The sequence below is a fragment of the Musa acuminata genome, chromosome BXJ1-4 (genome assembly GCF_036884655.1).
Source record: "Musa acuminata AAA Group cultivar baxijiao chromosome BXJ1-4, Cavendish_Baxijiao_AAA, whole genome shotgun sequence".
NCBI lineage: Eukaryota > Viridiplantae > Streptophyta > Magnoliopsida > Zingiberales > Musaceae > Musa > Musa acuminata.
The window spans coordinates 4,894,636-4,913,634 of record NC_088330.1 but is presented as its reverse complement, the minus strand read 5'-3'; the positions used below and the strand labels follow the sequence as shown (position 1 = coordinate 4,913,634).

Genomic DNA, 18,999 nt, shown 5'->3' with positions numbered 1-18,999 from the left:
CCCGTTGTGGATAAAGATCGGATATAGTAAGCGAAATCCGTCCACGGCGGGACAAAAACAGTTCAAGCAACGACAAAAGAGAACGGACAGCTGTCGAACGCTCATCTCCCTAAAATTGCTATATAGGACGAATTCCAATCCCTAACTTTCATAAATGGTGCATACGTCCCAATTTTTTAATATTATTTCAGAAATCACTATAAATGTAAGGATAGCATATATTTATGCACACGTGACATTCATATTATCAAAGTTAATATTGAATAAGAAGAAATCTTAATGCGACAATTACTTCAAAAAAATAAACATTAAAAATTAAGATTTAATTATTTTATAAAAGACTTAATGAATCATTATATTTTAATAAGATAGAATAAAAAATACTTTAAATACTCTTAAATTTCTTTCTAGTTGATCTGGTAAAATTCTTCAAAATTTCTGTAAAAAATATATATAACAAGATTTAATTTAATTTTTTCCATAAATATAGACAATGATTATTGACCCATACTAATCTTGTGTTATTTTTTAAATTTATTATTTAATTAATATGTGAGATTTTTTTTTCCATAGAGAGAGAGAGAGAAGGGAATAGTGTGTATACCCACACACACACACCCTTCTTCCCCAACTCTTCTTCGCAACCTCTCGCCCCCCATGGTTTGTGTAAACCAAAAGGAAGAGAAGAAAATGAACACAATAAACACACCTCTTCATATTTTTGGCAATGGGTTTGCTTAGGCAGAGAGCCATGGAGTGACTATGGTGTTTGTGAAGAGCTACAACAAGTTTCTACCAACTACAAAAAAACAACGCTGTAAAGCCATTGAAGCAGATATATCACAGTTGCAACATCAATATTATAAACAAGCATAGCTATGTTTAAAATGAGAGAAATATCATATAATGTAACAGGATTAGCTTGCATAGTTAATCCCATGATCTACTTTACATGGGGACTTCTTTTGTTATTTTCTGTGACTATAATGAAATCAGCCAAAGAGTTACTATGATGCCCATACAAAATATAGCTTTCAAAAGAGATAAATCATTGAATAAATAAGAAACAAATGCTAATTTGAATTCAAGATGAACATTTGGAAATTTAATCCCCAGGGAATCCTATTTTATCAACTTAAGTTTTTGATTTAAAATGCAAAATTCAATTTAAAGGACAATGGTACAGCTTGTAAGCAAATGCCAATTTTACGAGACTTCAGATCATTCTAAACTAAATTAACATTGGCACAATAGTAAAGCTGTTCTTTACTAACCTAAAACATTAAAATATTTAAAGATCAAACTAAATACATTAACCCTGCCATGGACGAGAGCCTCATGAACTAGATGCACCTTTTTTTATCTAAATTAAATTAGATACAAGTCTCAACTAGTCCTCCCAACTTAATGAAAAAAGATACTGCTTCACTTAAATAAGATAATTCAGTTATGGTGATGACAAATTATATAGACTACTGAAGGACAAATATAGTGGTTAATTACGTGCAAAATTTCTCATGTCAGTCATCTGTGCAACAGGAAATGCTTCAAGAAAAGGAATGACAGACAGTGAGGTAAGGTCATAAAAGCTAATAACCAGTGAATTATGAGAATGTACTTACAGGCCTACATCTCACCAGGGAACTTTTGAGAGGGTACTCAGTAAATATGCAGCACCTCAGCAATCAAAAACAGTGTGTGCCAAAGAGAACTGACTGCATTGACACTTCGATTTCAGACGAACCCCCCCCCCCCCCACTTTGCACTTCCAGACAATTCAATCTACATGTACCCTGTGTATGGATTATGTGATGGATCTTGTGCATACAGAACTCCAGTCGGACCAAATGGGTTGCCAAATGGATTGGTGCCGTCCTGTCCAAGAGCTTGTTGCTGCTGTTGCATCAATGCTTGTTGCTGAGCCATTGTGGCCATTTCCACACTGGCTGATGGTGCTATACCGTTTGAGGCATAGAAAAGGTCCTGAAAGTAATGTGAAGTATCAAAGGGATTTGGTGCCACCTGACCTGTGTGATATCCACCACCACCACCACCGGGATTCATGGTTCTTGCAAAAGCATCATCATACAAACTGTCCAGTGTCAGTCTATCGAGTCCACCAGCCTGTAAGATTGGGAATAGATGTTGTAAAGAATGCAAGGGTAGGCTACCGGGGTTCCTGCTGATGAATTCTTTAATAGAAGTAATATGTACATATCGACTTAAATTCATTAAATGAATTAAAACAACACCAAGTATAATAGATAGTTCTACCAGTTTGCTCTGTGCAACAAAATTTTCATTAGAATTTGGTGTGCCAACAAGTACAAGCTCCCACCCAGAAGTCCCGCTTGTTTCGTCAGAAGTACTCTTTAAAGGATTATCTGCATAAAAGCAAAAGCATTTGTAAAAAAGATTAGGAATACATAATCATAGATAATCAAATAACAAAGAATTAACTTATAGTTCACCATCAGCAGTAATAGCAAGGACTAGGGAATTTTTCTCTTCCATTTCTTCTGCACAATGGTTGAAGTCATCCAATTCCTGAAAGCACACTAATGAATCAACACCAGTAAAGTGATTACTTCAATAGCAACTCACTGAAGAGAATGCTTTATGTATTCAGATTCTACCAGGAGATCAGTTGTCTGTGCTTTTAGTGGAGCATCAACAGCTTCAGTTCCAGGTGGTTCAGGTGATGCTGGGGTTGCCTCTGGGTCATTCTGTTTATCCTTTGAGTAATGAACCACGGCTAGAACAGGTTTTGGAGTGGTAGAAATTTCACTGTTCACCTGATAACAGCCATCCTACTGTTGATATTATGAATTCATCAGCATGGTCAAGGAAAACCATGCCATCATGAAGAGACAACCAGAATTTAGAAGACTCATGATAATCAAAAGCAAGGTTTTAAATTTTGAATTGTACCGCCCGTACTGGGCGGTATCAGCTGGCAGATAGAATGAGGAGCACGACGGCGAGGAAGACGAGGCTGCAGCGCTCGTTGGACGGAGAAAGCATGACAGAGAAGAGAGTTGGATGTGGCGGGACACGAAGAAGCGCTCCGTCGAGCAGAACGCAGTAGGGGGCGGGTCCTCGCTTTGTCGGGCAAAACACTGTCGGGGGCGAGTCCTCGCTCCATCGGGTGAAACGCGATAGGGGGCGAAGAGATCATGGTCGCTGTGGTCGAGGAGGTCATGATTGACGACGAAGGAAGGGATCCTGACCTAGGTAGGATTGTTGCTTCCTCTTCTCGCTCTCGCCATCATCTTCGTCTTCTTCCTCATAATCGCTGAGGGCGGCAACGAGGGGAGAGAAGGAGATGAGCTCGTCCTAGGCTGGATCCCCGTCAGATCCGACTATCGCGGGAGCATTGCGAAGTGCCTCACGGGGGATGAGTTCGAGCTGGGGATGGAGGCAACGTGTCGCATCCTCGCTCGCTCTGTCATCACCCTCTTTCCGTCTCTCGAGATGGAAAGAGGATATTTTTATAAACAATTTTTATAGTAATTATTACTCATAAACATATGTATATAAAAATACATATGTTTATGAGTAAACGTATGTATATAAAAATATTTTTATATACATATGTATATAAAAATATATATACTGAGCGATATGCCAGGGCATATTGCCCGCTCGGTATATCGTACCGTACCATACCGAGCAAAGCTCGATACACCGGTACAATACGAAATTAAAAACCTTGATCAGAAGCATGTTAAAAGTCCTACCAAAGAAGGAATCAGCATGATACAATGATGTTATAAATTCATTATGCAATATCCTCTATGACTTGCAATGATATTCTGACCTCAGAAGAAAACTGCAAATCTGCTCAGTTCTCTCCATACATGAGTCTCACCATGCCAGGCTTTTATTTAACTTTAAACCAAGAGAACTGTCAGGATTTCTTGTAACCTCTTTTATGCCCTTAAATTGTTGTGTCAGTATCCATTTTAACTGGTTGGAAAGATCCAAAAGAAGCAAAAGAACACAAAAGCATACAACTACTATGACCCTGGTAAACAGACATCGAGCAAACCAAAGAAAAAGGATAGAATCTAGTAACTTGTTGTCAAGCAGAAAAACAGGAAGAGCCAATAAAAACAGACAAAAAAGACAGAACAAAGAATAAAGAGAGAAGATAGGCTCAATGAGCCAGAACATATTTTGTACTAATAACTTCAAAGTGTGTATGTTTTTCTTTCTTCTTTGTTGCGAAGGTGTCAGCTAGCTTAGTTGGTAAAGATTTTGACAGTTTATCACAATGTATTGAGCTCGAATCCCGCCTTGGCCACTTATCCTTTGCACAAAATTTCAAAGTCATAACTGTGTTTCAGAAACTGGTGCCATCTTCTCTATATACATTCTGCTAGACTTGCCAGCTGAACCGATTGAATAAGATATGAAACTAGTTGCCTGGTAAGTCCAGTTAAGAGTTCTTATATAACTTTCAAGACCACTAAAAAATAGCAATACTCCAACTAGAACTTCTAGAAAAGGGCCTAGAGAAACTCTTGAACTTTGTATTTAATCAGTTTATGAGATTGTGATACCAGCCCAGTCAACTCACATATTGTACAATAAACGTATATTTCTAACGGAGTAACAAGCATCAGGAGGCCTCAAACCAAAAAACACATCAAAACTAAACTAAAAATATCAATTTCCAAATGAATCTAGTTTCTATTACTTTCTACAGTGAGAATAAAAACAGTTCACTTCAAGCATTCAAATATACCACACTCTTATTTTGAGAAGCACATGTATCATCTTTCACATAATCTTCCATGGCCTCGATAAATGATGCTGGAGGCTGCAAATTTGTAAACCACAAAGATAAAAGTGAATAATCAGAGAACAATAAAATGATAATTTCCAGATTAAAAATAGTTCTCAAAACCTGTTCAATTTTTGCAAAATTTTCACCCCTACCAACTTCAAGACCCTTGCAGATCTCATAGAACTCCGATAGCCTCTCTGCCTACAGTCAGATGTTATATGAAATAAAAGGCAACTTGCAGGTAAAGATTAACTAGCAACTACAGGTACAATAAATTAAAACGAACAAAATAACCAATCACTGTGTACCTGACTTCCTGTCTTCTTATAAATTTCAATTGCCCTAACAGCATCATGACGCAGCATCTCAAAGAACTGCATAAAGAAAATATATTACAACTCCTGGTCACAAGGAACAAAAAAGTTTCTGGCAAAGTGCAGTACCTTATCAACCAGGTTAAGAGTTCCAGTATTTATGGAGCTGTATATCTTGATGCTTTCACTTGCCACCTGAGAAAAAGACACATGAGAGATGCCATCAAAGCGGAAGTGTAAGTTAGTGGCATACTATGCTTTTAAAGCTACATACAATTGATAGTGCATATCTAATCACATTGTTATACATAGCTGCACCTTCTGGCTGCAAAAGCAGGGTTCCATAAAATATTAGCAAAACATAAGCAGACACAATGAACTATTGAACAAATTGCTTAATATAAAGAACTTGAGGAAATTTTGTCTACACTACCTGGCAACCTAGCAGTCGAAAAAGAAGCTGCTGCAGTGCAGGTAAATGCTCAAGCAATTCAATAGTTTCTGCTTCTGAAGTCCGCTGTCAATTCAAGATCAAGTTGAGTTTGATCAAAATAAATGCATGCAAGTTTTTAAATTCCAACTTTGACCACTATGTATTGCGTAAAAAAATACCAGATTTCATGGCATCCCATCTAAAATGAAAAAAAAAAAAGCTCATTAACAAGCCTTATTATTTGAAACATCATGGAAAAACATATTAGGAGAAATCACATGGCAGATAAAATCATTTTAATGACAAAAACTAAATACTGAAGGAAAACAGAAATGGAAATAAACCAAAATATGTTATTTAAGAAAACAATGTAAGGCTCAAATGACTTACAGAGCGTTCTGTCTCAATATCATATTTGAGTACGCGAAAACATTCTAGCCGCTCCTCCAAATACAGAGCATATGTTCGAACCCAAGAAGAATAGTCCCATGCTTAGAATATAACAGAAAAGAGAAATCAGGATCAGTTGATTTATTTCTCTTCCATAAATAATGTCCTTTACGTTAGCAAACATCAGATTCTGCAAATTGAAATGCAAACTAACTAAAAAGCATCTCCAGAGAAAAGGGGATGAAGATTTCTCTTTTTTAATTGGGTGAAAAAAGATATTGAGGGAATACTAAAAATGGAAAAGTTGTCATATCACCAAGTGAGATGACAAGTTCAATTTCGAGCAGCATAGTAAAGATTCCAGTACCGCTTGGACTTGAATCATCCTTGAAATGGGACAAATTCAGCATAAATCCTCTTGTCTTGGTATAAGTGATGAGCTCCTCTCGAAATGTTGGATCAACTTCTCTCAAAGCACGGTGTAAAACAATCAAGGTTTTTAATGCAACCTAATTGAATTTAGAAAATTAATTAAGTTTGAATAAATATAGTTGAGAAACAGGGTTTAAAAAAACAAGAAAGCCACTATGTAATTGTTATAAAGTAAAATTCATACATGATTCTGATGATGGAAAAATCATTATATTAGTCTCATAAAGATAGATTTGAATTTTTGGTAGTTTTGACCTAGTCCCAATCAAGTTTCAGAGGTTCCAATAAATTGTCCAGTTTCAAGATGAAAACCAATTATTTATATTGAGCAAACTTCTGTAATATGGTATTTAAAGAAGATTCATCCTTTCCAATATCTTCACCAAATAAAAGCTTGCAAGAAAGTTCTAACAGTTCTAAGTTTTTACTCATGATGTTCTGCAGCCAATTTATCTATAGATGAGAGACTCAAATAACAAAAAAAAAGTAACAATTTAAGTGTCTAAGTCAACACATTAGTGATGGGATATCATTTAAAAGTTAGTAGAGAAAAATTCTTACTTATGCTATCCATGCCTTGGCATCATACCATTTTTTCAAACGTCAAGTATTCAATAACCGAGTGATATGCAAAGGTTATTTAGAGAAGTTTCATTTGACTAGGGTTCTTAAAAGATCCACCTAAAATCACATGTTCTAATTAGATTTCTACTAAATGGATGTGTTATATTGCATTAGTATGTAGTTACAGCAAATTTTGTTTTGACAACCATAATCCAAACTTGATTTTATTGTAAGAACTAAGAAGTGTTTAGCTCTCTCTTCAAGCCATGAACCACATCCACTTAATTTTTGGCACCAGCAAGAAGAGGTAAAAAAGCCACAAGCATCGTAGATTTAGTTCAGTGAAGTCAAACCTTAAAAAAATATCAAAAGATTACCAAGTATGTTCAAGAATTCTGAATTTAATCTCGATACATATGAAAAAAGTGGAATCGGATGTTGAGACTTAAGGCATGGCTTTGTTAAAAGGCTGAATTATTGTTAAATTGATGCCTGATTAGTATAGCTTATGATTGGTCTATGACAAGATGGTTGAAGACATGAAAAAAAAGAAAAAGTCTATAACTGAGTGCGAACAGAAATGATTCAGTAAATCAGCCAAAAGATAAGGGAGGAACACAACACTAAAGAAGTAGAAACTAGAAACTAGAAACATCAGGTGAAGTTTAAATGCATACAAAAGACATAAATAATGAACAGCAGGGAAACCAAGACTTGGCGTCACTCATAGCTATTCATTAATCAATCTAATTCTTCATGTTGACATAAATGGTCTTACAGCAAACAATCAAGACGGACTACAGTGCCACATTTCTCAAAATAAATTAAAATCATGCAAGCATTTAACTGTATAACAAGTAATACAATGCCCGTTAAAAAAGTGTGCTTATACACAAATTGAGAATAAACACAACAATAGGAATTTGGATTGCAGAACATAATTCATGCCTTTCTCTGTTCTACTCAGAATGTTATAGAATATATGTTATACCCAGATTTTACCTAAGGCTATTTTGGGAATTTCCTAATTAAATATAGGTTAAAATTAATTGAGGACATTTTGGTAATTTAACATAGACATGGTATCTCTCTTAATTAAGTTATAAATATATATATTTTGATTAAAAGTGGAGATGAAGATTTAATGAAAATCATAATTGAATTAGGATTATAAATCAAGCTAAGTTAATTAGATAAGGACTCCTAAATAGATTAGAGGTAGTGCTCCTTGGAGAGAGAGGATACTCATCCTATAAATATGCCATGACACCCTCCCTCTTCTCTCAAGCCATCAAGGGAGTGAGACCAGTGGCAGAGAAGGTGCCGACGGCGGGATAGAGGAGTGGATAGCGGATGTCGCCTTGCCGGTAGGGATCCTTGCCGCTTCCTTCTTCTCTTGATGATTCTGGATTCTTATTCTTTTACATAGTTCTTGAGACGGTTTTGAGATGATCCAATCTTCCTTGCCTTACTCTATGGCATACTACAATCTTCTTCGATTTCCAAGTCAAAGTCTCCCTAGGATAAGTATGAGAAGATTAACCCTCGATTTCCAACTCAACTTTTAAAGCACAGTAACAACACATGGCAGAACCTAGAACCCACGGCCTCTTGCAAGAATGACCCTCCTATGTAGGCTATTAGAACACATGACTGCTGCTATGCCACCCTCTTTCTTTACAGCTTATGATACCCATATGAATAGTAGTTGCATGGTTTGGAATTTGGATAAGGGGATCCTATAAAGATTGGCTTCCACTTTTCCATATAATCAAATTATTAATATCATGTATTAGTAAAACCTCTTCCATGATCCGATGATGGAACCTTGCTAGAGAGAAATTACCATATATAAGATCATATGGCATGATTAAGTATGCAACATGTTCAAGAGTATGAATAGCTAGGAAATCTCCTGGCCTTATAACTACAACCACCATGTTGCCATAAGCCATAGTAGCAGCATTAACAACCTATGTAGCTTAAAACTAGTTGAGTTCATGCCACCACAAGTTGCTTTGTGCATTGGAGCAACTGTGGCCTATACTCGTATGATGATAATACAACTACAGTCAAGTCTCACATGAGCCAACATCGTTGCACAAGCTTAAGTCTAAATGCAAGCTAACACTAGCATAGGTCTACTTGCAGGTCTAGGCACATGAGCAAGACATAATACTGTCATTGCACCCAAGCATACGTTCCGCTTGCATAGGCCTTAACTAACTAAACATAAGAGTGCATGAGTAACACTACCCAGCTTCACACAACAACGTGTGAGCCAGACATTACATAACCTAGTATAAGTTGCACTTCACACTGCATGTAGAATAGGCAACCGACTTGGCCCATTGACCCAAGTACTTACCCACTTGACATTACTGTCCATATGTGGACAAGTAACTTACTGTTAATGTCATGTCATTATAGGTGCACCATCCTAAATAGGTTTGTCACATGACATGTGGGCCCAACCAATACATAGAGAGTTTAGACTTGTGATCCACACCTACCACGAGACTTACCTACCTAAGGTCCAGTGGTACACAACTAGATTACATGTATTATTATGTGCTAATACATGAGCTTATAGCCCATAATGATTGATTATCACATTTTTTACTATAGGGTGTTGTTTAATGATAAGATGTGACTTGTTGGAGGTACCAACCCATACATGATTCATGATGCATATCTAATACATGACCCACATTGTGTGGCCTATGCTGTACAAGTGAATGGTCTTGCTAGCTATGATCATGATTCGCACTACACATATATCTGACTCATGAAAAAAAAAGGCAAAAAGAAGTCTTAAAAGGATTATGTCATCCTTTTGAAGCATGCCATGCTTGAGTGATACTTCCACTATTGACCTACATTCTTATGCATCAATGTTATCTCGCATATGCACTTTAAAGGATTATGTCATCCTTTTGAAGCATGCCATGCTTGAGTGATACTTCCACTATTGACCTACGTTGTTATGCATCAATGTTATCTCGCATATGCACGTACATGTTTGATGCATGATGAATGATTTGATCGATGTTCCTACATCCTTGATGATGCATTTATGGAATCTTGTATATGCACATGCATTCTTGATGCATGATTGATAGACAGATTAGTGATCCACTTAGGTTGGATGTATGATCTTCACATGGTTGTGCTCCACATGATAGGAGCTTCAGGCCCATCATGCAGTGAGTAGCTCCCACCAGATCGGATCCCCTTTATCATCCTCTTAGTATGATCTACTATATTGTGATTGTATGCCTGATCGATTGACTTGAGAATATGATCATATGATTGTATGATGATATGTGATTTTGATATGATAAAAAAACTAGATGATCCCTATCAATTATAGGAGGGCCAGTATATCGAATGACGATTCTCTTCAGGGATTAGCGGGCTGTCAGATGTGACGGTTAAACGGTTCCTTTATCTGTTAGGAGGAACATACCCCCACTGCTATTGAGAGTGCAATATAAATTCTCTCTATTTGCTATTGAGAGATGATTCATCCAGTTGGAGTAATGTCTCTCCATCTACTGTTGGGAGAGTGCATCATTAAGTATCTGACTGTGCTAAGATGATGATGATGTGCATGGATAATTAGATTTTGTATCTATTATATTGCATTAATGCATGTGATATTTATAAGACTTATTATATGGTCCTCCATCCACTCTTGGGAGAAGTGTCAATCAAATATTCGACTTGAATGTCCAATCTTGGCTAAGTGCATATATATGACTGACTGTATTTATGGATAATATTGCATGAAAGCATATTACATGCATTCTTATGACCTACGTAGGATCCTTGATTATTCCAATGATTCTGTACTCTTATTTATTTTTATCTGACTCACATATCATTTGCACAGTTAATTCATTATGATATTTGATTAGCATATTGTTATTACCTTTTCTTTGATCTCTATTCCCTATTGGGCGTTTGTGCTCACCCAAAATTACTTCAGCAAATTACAGTATAAATTGTTTCAAGATAATATGGTGATAGTTTCGAGTTAATGAAACACCTAGAGTTGCCATTGGGAGAGCATCCGAGATGAGGTGATAGGTACTTGATAAATGTGATAATTATTTTTTTGATTATATTTAAAAAAAAGATTATATACAACTTTGTGTAATGAATTTTTGAAAAGGGGTTTGTGCACAGTGCAATTTTCTCGACATTACGAGTTAATTCGTACTAGCATGTGACAATATATGACCATGCAAGCATGCAAGTGCATATTCTTTACACCGTTTGTGCTTGGCTTTGTTACTAAGCATGGTGGCTTATCAACATACTAAATAATAACTTTAAGAGAACTATGGAAACTAACTAGCATGGTTCGTCTTACCGGTCTGTACCAGTACCAACTAGTTATCGGTACAATACGTACCGAGCTGTACTGAGCCATACCGAGCATACCAACACATAGTACATGGGGGCATACTGATGTACCGTCCATACCGATCCCATGTCGGATTGATATGTACCGCCCATATCAAGTGGTACATCGTGTTTCGACGAACCTTACTAACTAGGTCAATTCTATGTAAAGAAGATTAGTAAGTTTACAAGCGAAAATTTGAGGAAGTTGCTATATATGTGGGCTACACAAAACAATTCATAAGCCATCCTTCATGATTGATGCAAGTTCCAGGCCCTTAGAAGCTGAATTGGTTACTGTTTAAGTGAAACTCCAAACTAGTTTTTTCCCTAACAATGGATAACCTCAATTTAAATAAAGCAGTCTTGCAGAAAGAATTAATTGACAAGATTTATTAGCAGAACATACAGCCCAATTGTGAGTTTTTGCTAGCCGCCTGGCCAGAGCATTTATGCAGTATGTAACATCAGAACGGGGTCTTGAAGCTGATATAGCATCAAAAATAGCTGCAACCAATATTGCAATAGCCTGTAAGTAAATGAATGCTAACTTCTCTAGTACCAACTACCAACCAGGCCAAGTTATGTGAATGCCTATGGTAGCTTCAACAAAATTGAAAACCAATATAATGAGCTCAAGACTTCAACCCAGCATATTGTAAATGATGGGCAGAAAAATTATAGGACTCACTTCTTATGTGTTTCTCCTTAACCAACCGTTCAACATGGTTAGTTGCTTTGACGATGGCAACATCCAGTTCCTGATACAGACATGTTCTGAGATTTCAACTTTAAGTGAAGACAGGATTCTTAAACCATTGCAAATTGATATAACATAAGCCAAAAAAAGTCAGATAACAAGACCTTGTAATCACTGTTCACTTTTGCTAATCCAACTGTTGTAGAGTCTTTCAGTGCTCCAAGAGCTTTTCTTATGCTTTGTTGAGTATTACCAACCCCCGCCATAGTGTCACACTGTAAAATTATATATGAGAATACAAATGCTATGAATACTAAGGACTGTTTGGAAAGCTAGTCAATGACGACTCTCCGTGGACAACCTAAGAATTTAGAAATCTAAGTGCCAAGCATAAACCCTAGAGCTCCTTGCCCTTGCTATTTGAAGAGGCAACAAATGAAATGCTTCAGAAAAGAGAAATCAACGGTACAGAGCCAAGATTCCAGTGTGAGGGAAAAAATGTTATAGCCATACTTCAAGCTTCCTTGAACAATACAAATTCAAATATTTTGAGGAAAGAAATCTTGAAATATATATATATATATATATATATATATATATATATATATATATATATATATATATATATATCTATATATATATATATATATATATATATATATATATATATATATATATATATATATAACCTACTTGTATCAAGAAAGTAACCCTAACTATTAGCAACTTAAATCTAGGAAGAAACTTATAAACAGAATAAACTACAAGTAGTGTAGCTTATAAGATAGTAGAATCACTTAAAGGAGAATAAATTATGTAAAAACTTACAGTTCAAAGTAAATAATGTAAGGAGAAGAAAAAATGCCATGTCGACAGGGCTATACTAATTATTAGTCTGCATGGGGGAATGCTATGAGATTTGAAAACTTGTTGAACCAAAAATCCTACTGTTCTTCTCACTGCAGCATCACTTGCAATTTATCCATACGTGTTTGATACAAATTCTAATATATGCAACTCAAAGTTCAAATTAAATAAACTTCCCTGGCAGCCTTAACATTATAAAAACTTGCATAATGTCTATGAAGCAGCACAATTAATGCTTGTGATCAAGGTTTCAGATCTTCATCAAACCAGTCAATACAGACCAATATTTACTATTCAAATTTTATTCAACAATACAAGACATTGCAAGCAATGACGTCAAGAGGCCCTCAGAGACTCGTCTAGATGATTGGACAAGGTAAGGTAAGACCCAAACACTTTAGTGAGCAGCAGCAAAGCTCTTCAACTGGGCACCACCTAGAGAAGCACCTTAGGCGCCCAATCAATATGCTAAGTGCCCTATGCGCTCGTGTAGTTTTGCTAGGGTGAATGAAACCTCCAACATAGTTCAAATTTGATTAACCCCACCCATGGTCTGAGAGAAACAAAATCTCCCCCTTCTCTCCCTTAAAGTGTATTCCGGACCCGATTTAGAAACAACCCCACTCCCACCTAACCCGATCTGAATCTATTCCACATGGACCCAATTAACCACCTCATGTCCTATTATAATGATCATAGATGCCTTTTGCTAGTAAATCTGTATTTTATTTTTAATACATCTATATCTGGTAGGGATTAGAACAGAATCATAGTCCCTTTTTCTGCATAATGTTAAGAGCTGCACAAACGAACTGTGAAAGAAGTACTAAGAGAATGATATTTTTGAAAAAAAAAAAAAAAGTGTTTTCTAAAGGCTGCCAGCCGCTTTCCCCCTATTCTCACACTATTTCTCTCTCATATCTTCCTCTAACTGATTTCTATTCTTTCTTATTTATTGTTCATCTCAGAACAACATCAAATCTTGCTATTTATTTCATAACATAAGTCAAACTCCAGTAGTTTCTCATTTTAACATATTATCGGCAAATTAAATTTGTTCAGTTTCCACTTCCAACCACAAAGGCTGCTAATTTCCTGTGACCATCAAGTGTTTTATAAAGCTCCTTATTCAAGCATCTTTTCTCTCACAAATTCATCTTAGAATGCCAAGTCAATATAGCTTGTGTAGCTGTAGCTACAAGATGTGGATTCAAACAGTGTGAAAAGTGAGTAACATAAAAAGCTACAGCTGCATTTACACTGATATTCCAACCAACAGGTTAAACACATACTTCAAAATGTATTTTCTTTGTCCCATTTGGATCATCAATGGGCCAGTAACAACCCCCAACAATTGGCCAAGAGGGTGCAAGAAGCACCACCCAGAAATTTAGAAGCAATGTCTCTCAGCCACAAAACCATGAGTCTAGCTGACATGAAATACAATTATCCTTGTTGTTCTGGTCCTTTTATTTCCTTGGTCCCCTATGCTGTGTCATGGGCAGAAAGCAAGATATAACAGACGATGCAGTAGGGCCCCAACCTTGATTAACATAGACAATGATGGCGTTATTTTTCCCTAAAATATGTCATCTTCTAAAGAACAGCAACCAACCAAGGCTGGCAGCAGCATAGTGCAATTTTCCTCATAAGATATTTCAAATTCTGCTAACAACCTAGTGCAAGACCAAACATGCCTCTGTTGTGTCACAGAGGGAGGGTCAAAAAGCGTTCCACATATCTTTACTTAAGGAGAAAGAGACCAAGAACAAGCAAAAAAATCAGACGTATTGTCCCAAAAAATATCATATTGCTTTCCCGTAATACAACCTGACGCTGGGCTCCCCAAGTTCACTCTGTTGTGCTGCTGACAAGAACCTATGTTCTTTCCTCTGTTGTCATTCCCTGAACACGCATAAAATAGCAGAGAACGGGAGGTGAAAACAAGGACTAAATTCCCCCCAATCAATTCCTCCGTACTATCTTGGCATAAATCCCCAACTATGTTCACAAAAAATCATCACCACAACGAAAAGCCATCTCTCTAATCCAAAAAAGATAACTTTCTCACCCATAAGAAGCAAACCATAACATTAGAAAAGGAAAACATCGACAAAAAACAACGAGGAATTCTTACAACCAATACTAATCTTCCGCACCCGCCATGTGACTCCTGAAAAACCCTCCATCACAGACCAGTCAAAAAGAAATCACCATTACCAAAGCAATCGATGCCAAATCCGTAATCAAAGCTCGGAATCAAAATCGATGCCGTCCGGACACGTGATCGAGGAGCGGGAGGGTTAGGGTTTCACAAACCTCCGAGAGGGAGAGACACAGAAAGGGAAGAGCTGGCGACGCGAGAGAATCGCTTGGGATGGGGAGGCGAAGGTTCAAGAAAAGGAATCGTTCCGAATCGAATCGAAATGCGGGGGAAGGCAACACAAAAATCCCACACAACACAGCGCAGCACAACAGAACGAGGAAACGGCGGTCAAGGAGTCGCCCCGTTATATATAGAGAGCACCGATGTTACATTTATACCCCTCGCTCAACACAAAAATTCCCGTTTGCCCCTCTAAGATACATGTATGCTTAGCCACAGTCTTACCATTGATTGAATCCATGAATAATTTATAGGATCACAGATTTAATATATTTTTGAATATATGTTATATTAAAATACAAATCGTATACGAGAAAGAGACTTTAATACATACCATCAAAATAACTGGTTGAGTGTGCTTGGTGTATACTGATGCAGAAACAATGGTGTTGAAAGGTATTGTCTTCCTGAACATGTACATGAAGATCCCACTAGAACTCTATAGAATGTTAGTTTATGAGCCTTACAGATACATGAATACCAGAGTAGAAACATTTTTCTGACTGAGACAATGCAACAGAGGCAGATATTAATCAGGTCAGATCTTGATGCTGTTGATGAGATAACTTCCAAAAAGGTTGATATGGATTGGACATTTGCAATGTTTCTTAATGTCAACTACAAGCTGTGGGCCATCCATCATCATCTATAAGATAAGGTATGTTCTCTCAGGAGCATTGTACTGCAGCTCTTTTGTTATATGGTCATTGCTGCTGTGACTACAAGCAGAATGGTCAGCATCATCTGAAGCAGCCAAACTTTGTTCTGACTGAAGTGGACATATTAGGCCCCCAAACTTAAAAGATTGAAATGATCTCAATGGAAATAACAGAGTGCAGCCCACTGAAAGTGATGTGGTGGGCTCTCCACATGAAGCAGGTGACAGAAAGTGATGGGGTGGGTGTCCCTCAGAACCATCCCCCAGCCACAAGCCACAAGGACCAGAGTCATCTTTCAAAAGACACATATATATATATACACACACCTAATGTGAAATGATCAATGTCAGAATTTCCTTCAGAAAGAAAAAAAAAATACTTTACATGAAATGAAGATGGAACATTTGTGATGATGAATCTTCAGTAGTACTGAACAACATCTTGCTGGAGATCTGGAGACAATACCACCAATGAGGATCATCAGAAGTTTCACCTCATCCCAGATAGAAACTCACCACAAGACAGAGAAGAAGAGAAGATGCTTGCTGATGGCAGCAGTACAAAGATGGGTCTTCATGGATTTCAAAGCCATCAGTGAACCACATGCATTGCTCCACATTGTGCACGGCGCACTTCATTTTTTCTTCCCTGGTTGTTCCCCACATGATGAAGCTACAGAAACAAGAATTGGTTTCCATTACAAAGACAGGACTTGGTTCGGCAATGCAGGTGGGGCAGAGACATAATCCTTACATCGAAGAGTGAAGGAAAAGGAAATCTCATGCCAGAAGATAAAATAGCTATCACCAAGAAGTGCTCAGAGACTGAGGGCAGTATTCTTCTAGTGTAGGTGGAATACTGTCACATCCTTCTCCAGCTCCTTGTTTGCCAATCATCTCTGCTGTTAACATCGATCAGATATATAGCTTTTGGATACATAGAACAATTTGAACAGTCAGATAAGATTGTATTGTTAAATAGATCATGAAACTAATGGTGGGAAAAAACCTGAAAGCTCTGAATATAATATGCTTTATATTGTTTATTGTTTTTGTTTTGAGCTTTACAAAGTGAATTCAGATTAGTATGTTGCATTTAGAATCTGCTCACATCTAGTTGATTCATATAATTATATCCACAAAACTGAGTAACAATTCTAAATGGTTTCAATTTTAGGTAACCAAATAGTGTACCAAAGTTTAGAGGAATGCAAAAGTACTGAAAACTGACATCAAGATTCCAGGTGGAGTATGGTGATCCATGTAGCCATTGATCATCAATGAAAATATTTCTTCGAGTTTCCAAGATTCTGTGTGTATTCATATATGTCTATACATGATGAAAGGTGATGAAAGCTAAGAAAGTAAATGACAACTCAACATCTCTTTAGTACAAGCTACATTAATATGAATCAAACAATGAAATATGATTAGTGTAAAGCTCAAAAAATTGATGAAAGTCAAGTGGATTTCTACTTTAAAAGAACAAAACTTCAATTTTAGTGGTACTTTTAGTGACTAAAACTTCTGTTATAGTGTAAGAAATTTGGGCATGAAGAAAAAAGTATACCTTCTCAAGCATCTGCCACACTTGAGTAAGAAGCATTAAAGACCATATATGGAAGATATTTCAAGTGGAAATGAAGGGATTGAATATGAAAGCTCAAACAACCAAATGCAGGCAATTCTATGCTGATAGTTCAATAGTAACACAAATATGGATACACATTTAATTTAATATACGGATCTTAGTAGTCCTGACCATAGTTCCGATTTCCTAAAACCACGAATAGAAACCGAATCGATAAAGGTTGGTTTTGGAACCATAACAAGAACCGTCGGTTCTGATTATGGTTCAAATCGCTTATTGTTTTTATTATTTTTAATTAAAATTTAAAATATAAAATTTTAATTTTATTTCTAAATTATAAAAAATAAATTATGATTACAGAACCAAAGTTCAAACTGGAACCGGAATTGTTTGTTTTGGAACCCACAGTTTCAGCTTTCCAAACTTAGGAACAAGAACCGAAAAGCTGAGAATCGATTCTAGTTCGATTTAGAATCAGTGAACCATCGAGTCCATTCGATTCTGATTTTAGCCCGATCCGAACCTGATCTTAGTAGCTTTAATGAATCATATATTAACCAATGCATCATCGTTTAGAAAGCACATTGAATTACTCAGCAATCTGTGCACTACTTCATGCCAAATAGAACTATTATAAAGCAAAGTAACACAAGTGTTTCCTACTGAGAGAAGAATGAAGAAGGGAAGCACTTTCCATGATCCTTCTCCTTACCCGTTTCACATCACGAAGGTTCTCCAGCTACGGATTCCATTGCCAATTAATTCCACCATATATAGAAAACCCACCAAAAATCGTCAACCTAATCAAAGTTGTTCAGTTGAACTCTCTCTCTCTCTCTCTCTCTCTCTCTTAATGATTTCCAACCAAAGCAATCGACGTGGGGTACAATCGATGCTGATCTCACAAGATTGTTAGCAAGCTTCATCAAGCGGAGCGACAGAAAAAGATGGGAACTTTGAGCAACACATTCTAATTACCACGACAGTAAGAAGAACCGGGTTACCTGTAGACGTTTCGGGCCAGGTTCCCAGCTCCGCAGGCAGACAAAAAGGGGCAACTTCCCGTTCCAACTTCATCCGCCTCCTTCTCTCCTCACCGTCGGACCACGCCAAGACCCAATGGATTTCCGCGGAACACCGGATCCAAAAAATTGGGGCGGATAGAAAAATCTAAACTTACTTCCTCACCGATTGCACCTAATCAACGTCAACGGAAGTGACAAGGGGACCCACCCGGTGTACGAATATACGCCCAATCATCACTCAGGTGTGAAACCGGTAACTTAACAGTGGTGTAAAGTTGTGAACCATTATCTCGTCGCCGGTTACTGAATCGAGGATGCACATCAAGATTCGTGTTTTCGATCTCGTGATGGAGTAGGAATCTTGAGGTCCGCCGGTATGTGACAGTGTCGTCTTACGCGATGCGTGACGCCAACCTCCACTCCCGCGCTATTGCGCT

The 18,999-nt window shown here is 37.1% G+C and overlaps 1 protein-coding gene and 1 long non-coding RNA gene across 7 annotated transcripts; both read right to left on the bottom strand.

Moving 5' to 3' along the window:
- Positions 1–1,575: 1,575 nt before the first annotated feature.
- LOC135582119 (putative clathrin assembly protein At5g35200) lies at positions 1,576–15,366 on the bottom strand. 6 transcript variants are annotated; one of them, XM_065159558.1, is made up of 18 exons: positions 15,222–15,358; positions 14,733–14,807; positions 12,200–12,310; positions 12,027–12,096; positions 11,745–11,842; positions 6,297–6,438; positions 5,930–6,030; positions 5,540–5,623; positions 5,381–5,431; positions 5,236–5,301; positions 5,101–5,166; positions 4,913–4,993; positions 4,751–4,825; positions 2,637–2,795; positions 2,472–2,547; positions 2,275–2,384; positions 2,028–2,124; positions 1,576–1,946 (listed from the first exon to the last, which is right to left on the bottom strand). In XM_065159558.1, the coding sequence occupies exons 3-18, from the start codon at positions 12,299–12,301 to the stop codon at positions 1,783–1,785; spliced, it is 1,542 nt and encodes a 513-aa protein (XP_065015630.1). In that variant the 5' UTR covers positions 12,302–12,310; positions 14,733–14,807; positions 15,222–15,358; the 3' UTR covers positions 1,576–1,782. The 6 variants fall into 6 exon arrangements, with proteins under 6 accessions (XP_065015630.1, XP_065015605.1, XP_065015611.1 ...); XM_065159533.1 differs by having other exon boundaries at positions 1,576–2,124; positions 15,222–15,366; XM_065159539.1 differs by lacking the exon at positions 14,733–14,807 and having other exon boundaries at positions 1,576–2,124; positions 15,222–15,360.
- Positions 15,367–16,246: 880 nt separating this feature from the next.
- Positions 16,247–18,683, bottom strand: LOC135672335 (uncharacterized). Its single transcript, XR_010512948.1, has 3 exons — positions 18,542–18,683; positions 16,701–16,845; positions 16,247–16,619 (listed from the first exon to the last, which is right to left on the bottom strand). It is a non-coding gene; the product is annotated as an uncharacterized LOC135672335 (long non-coding RNA).
- Positions 18,684–18,999: the final 316 nt, after the last annotated feature.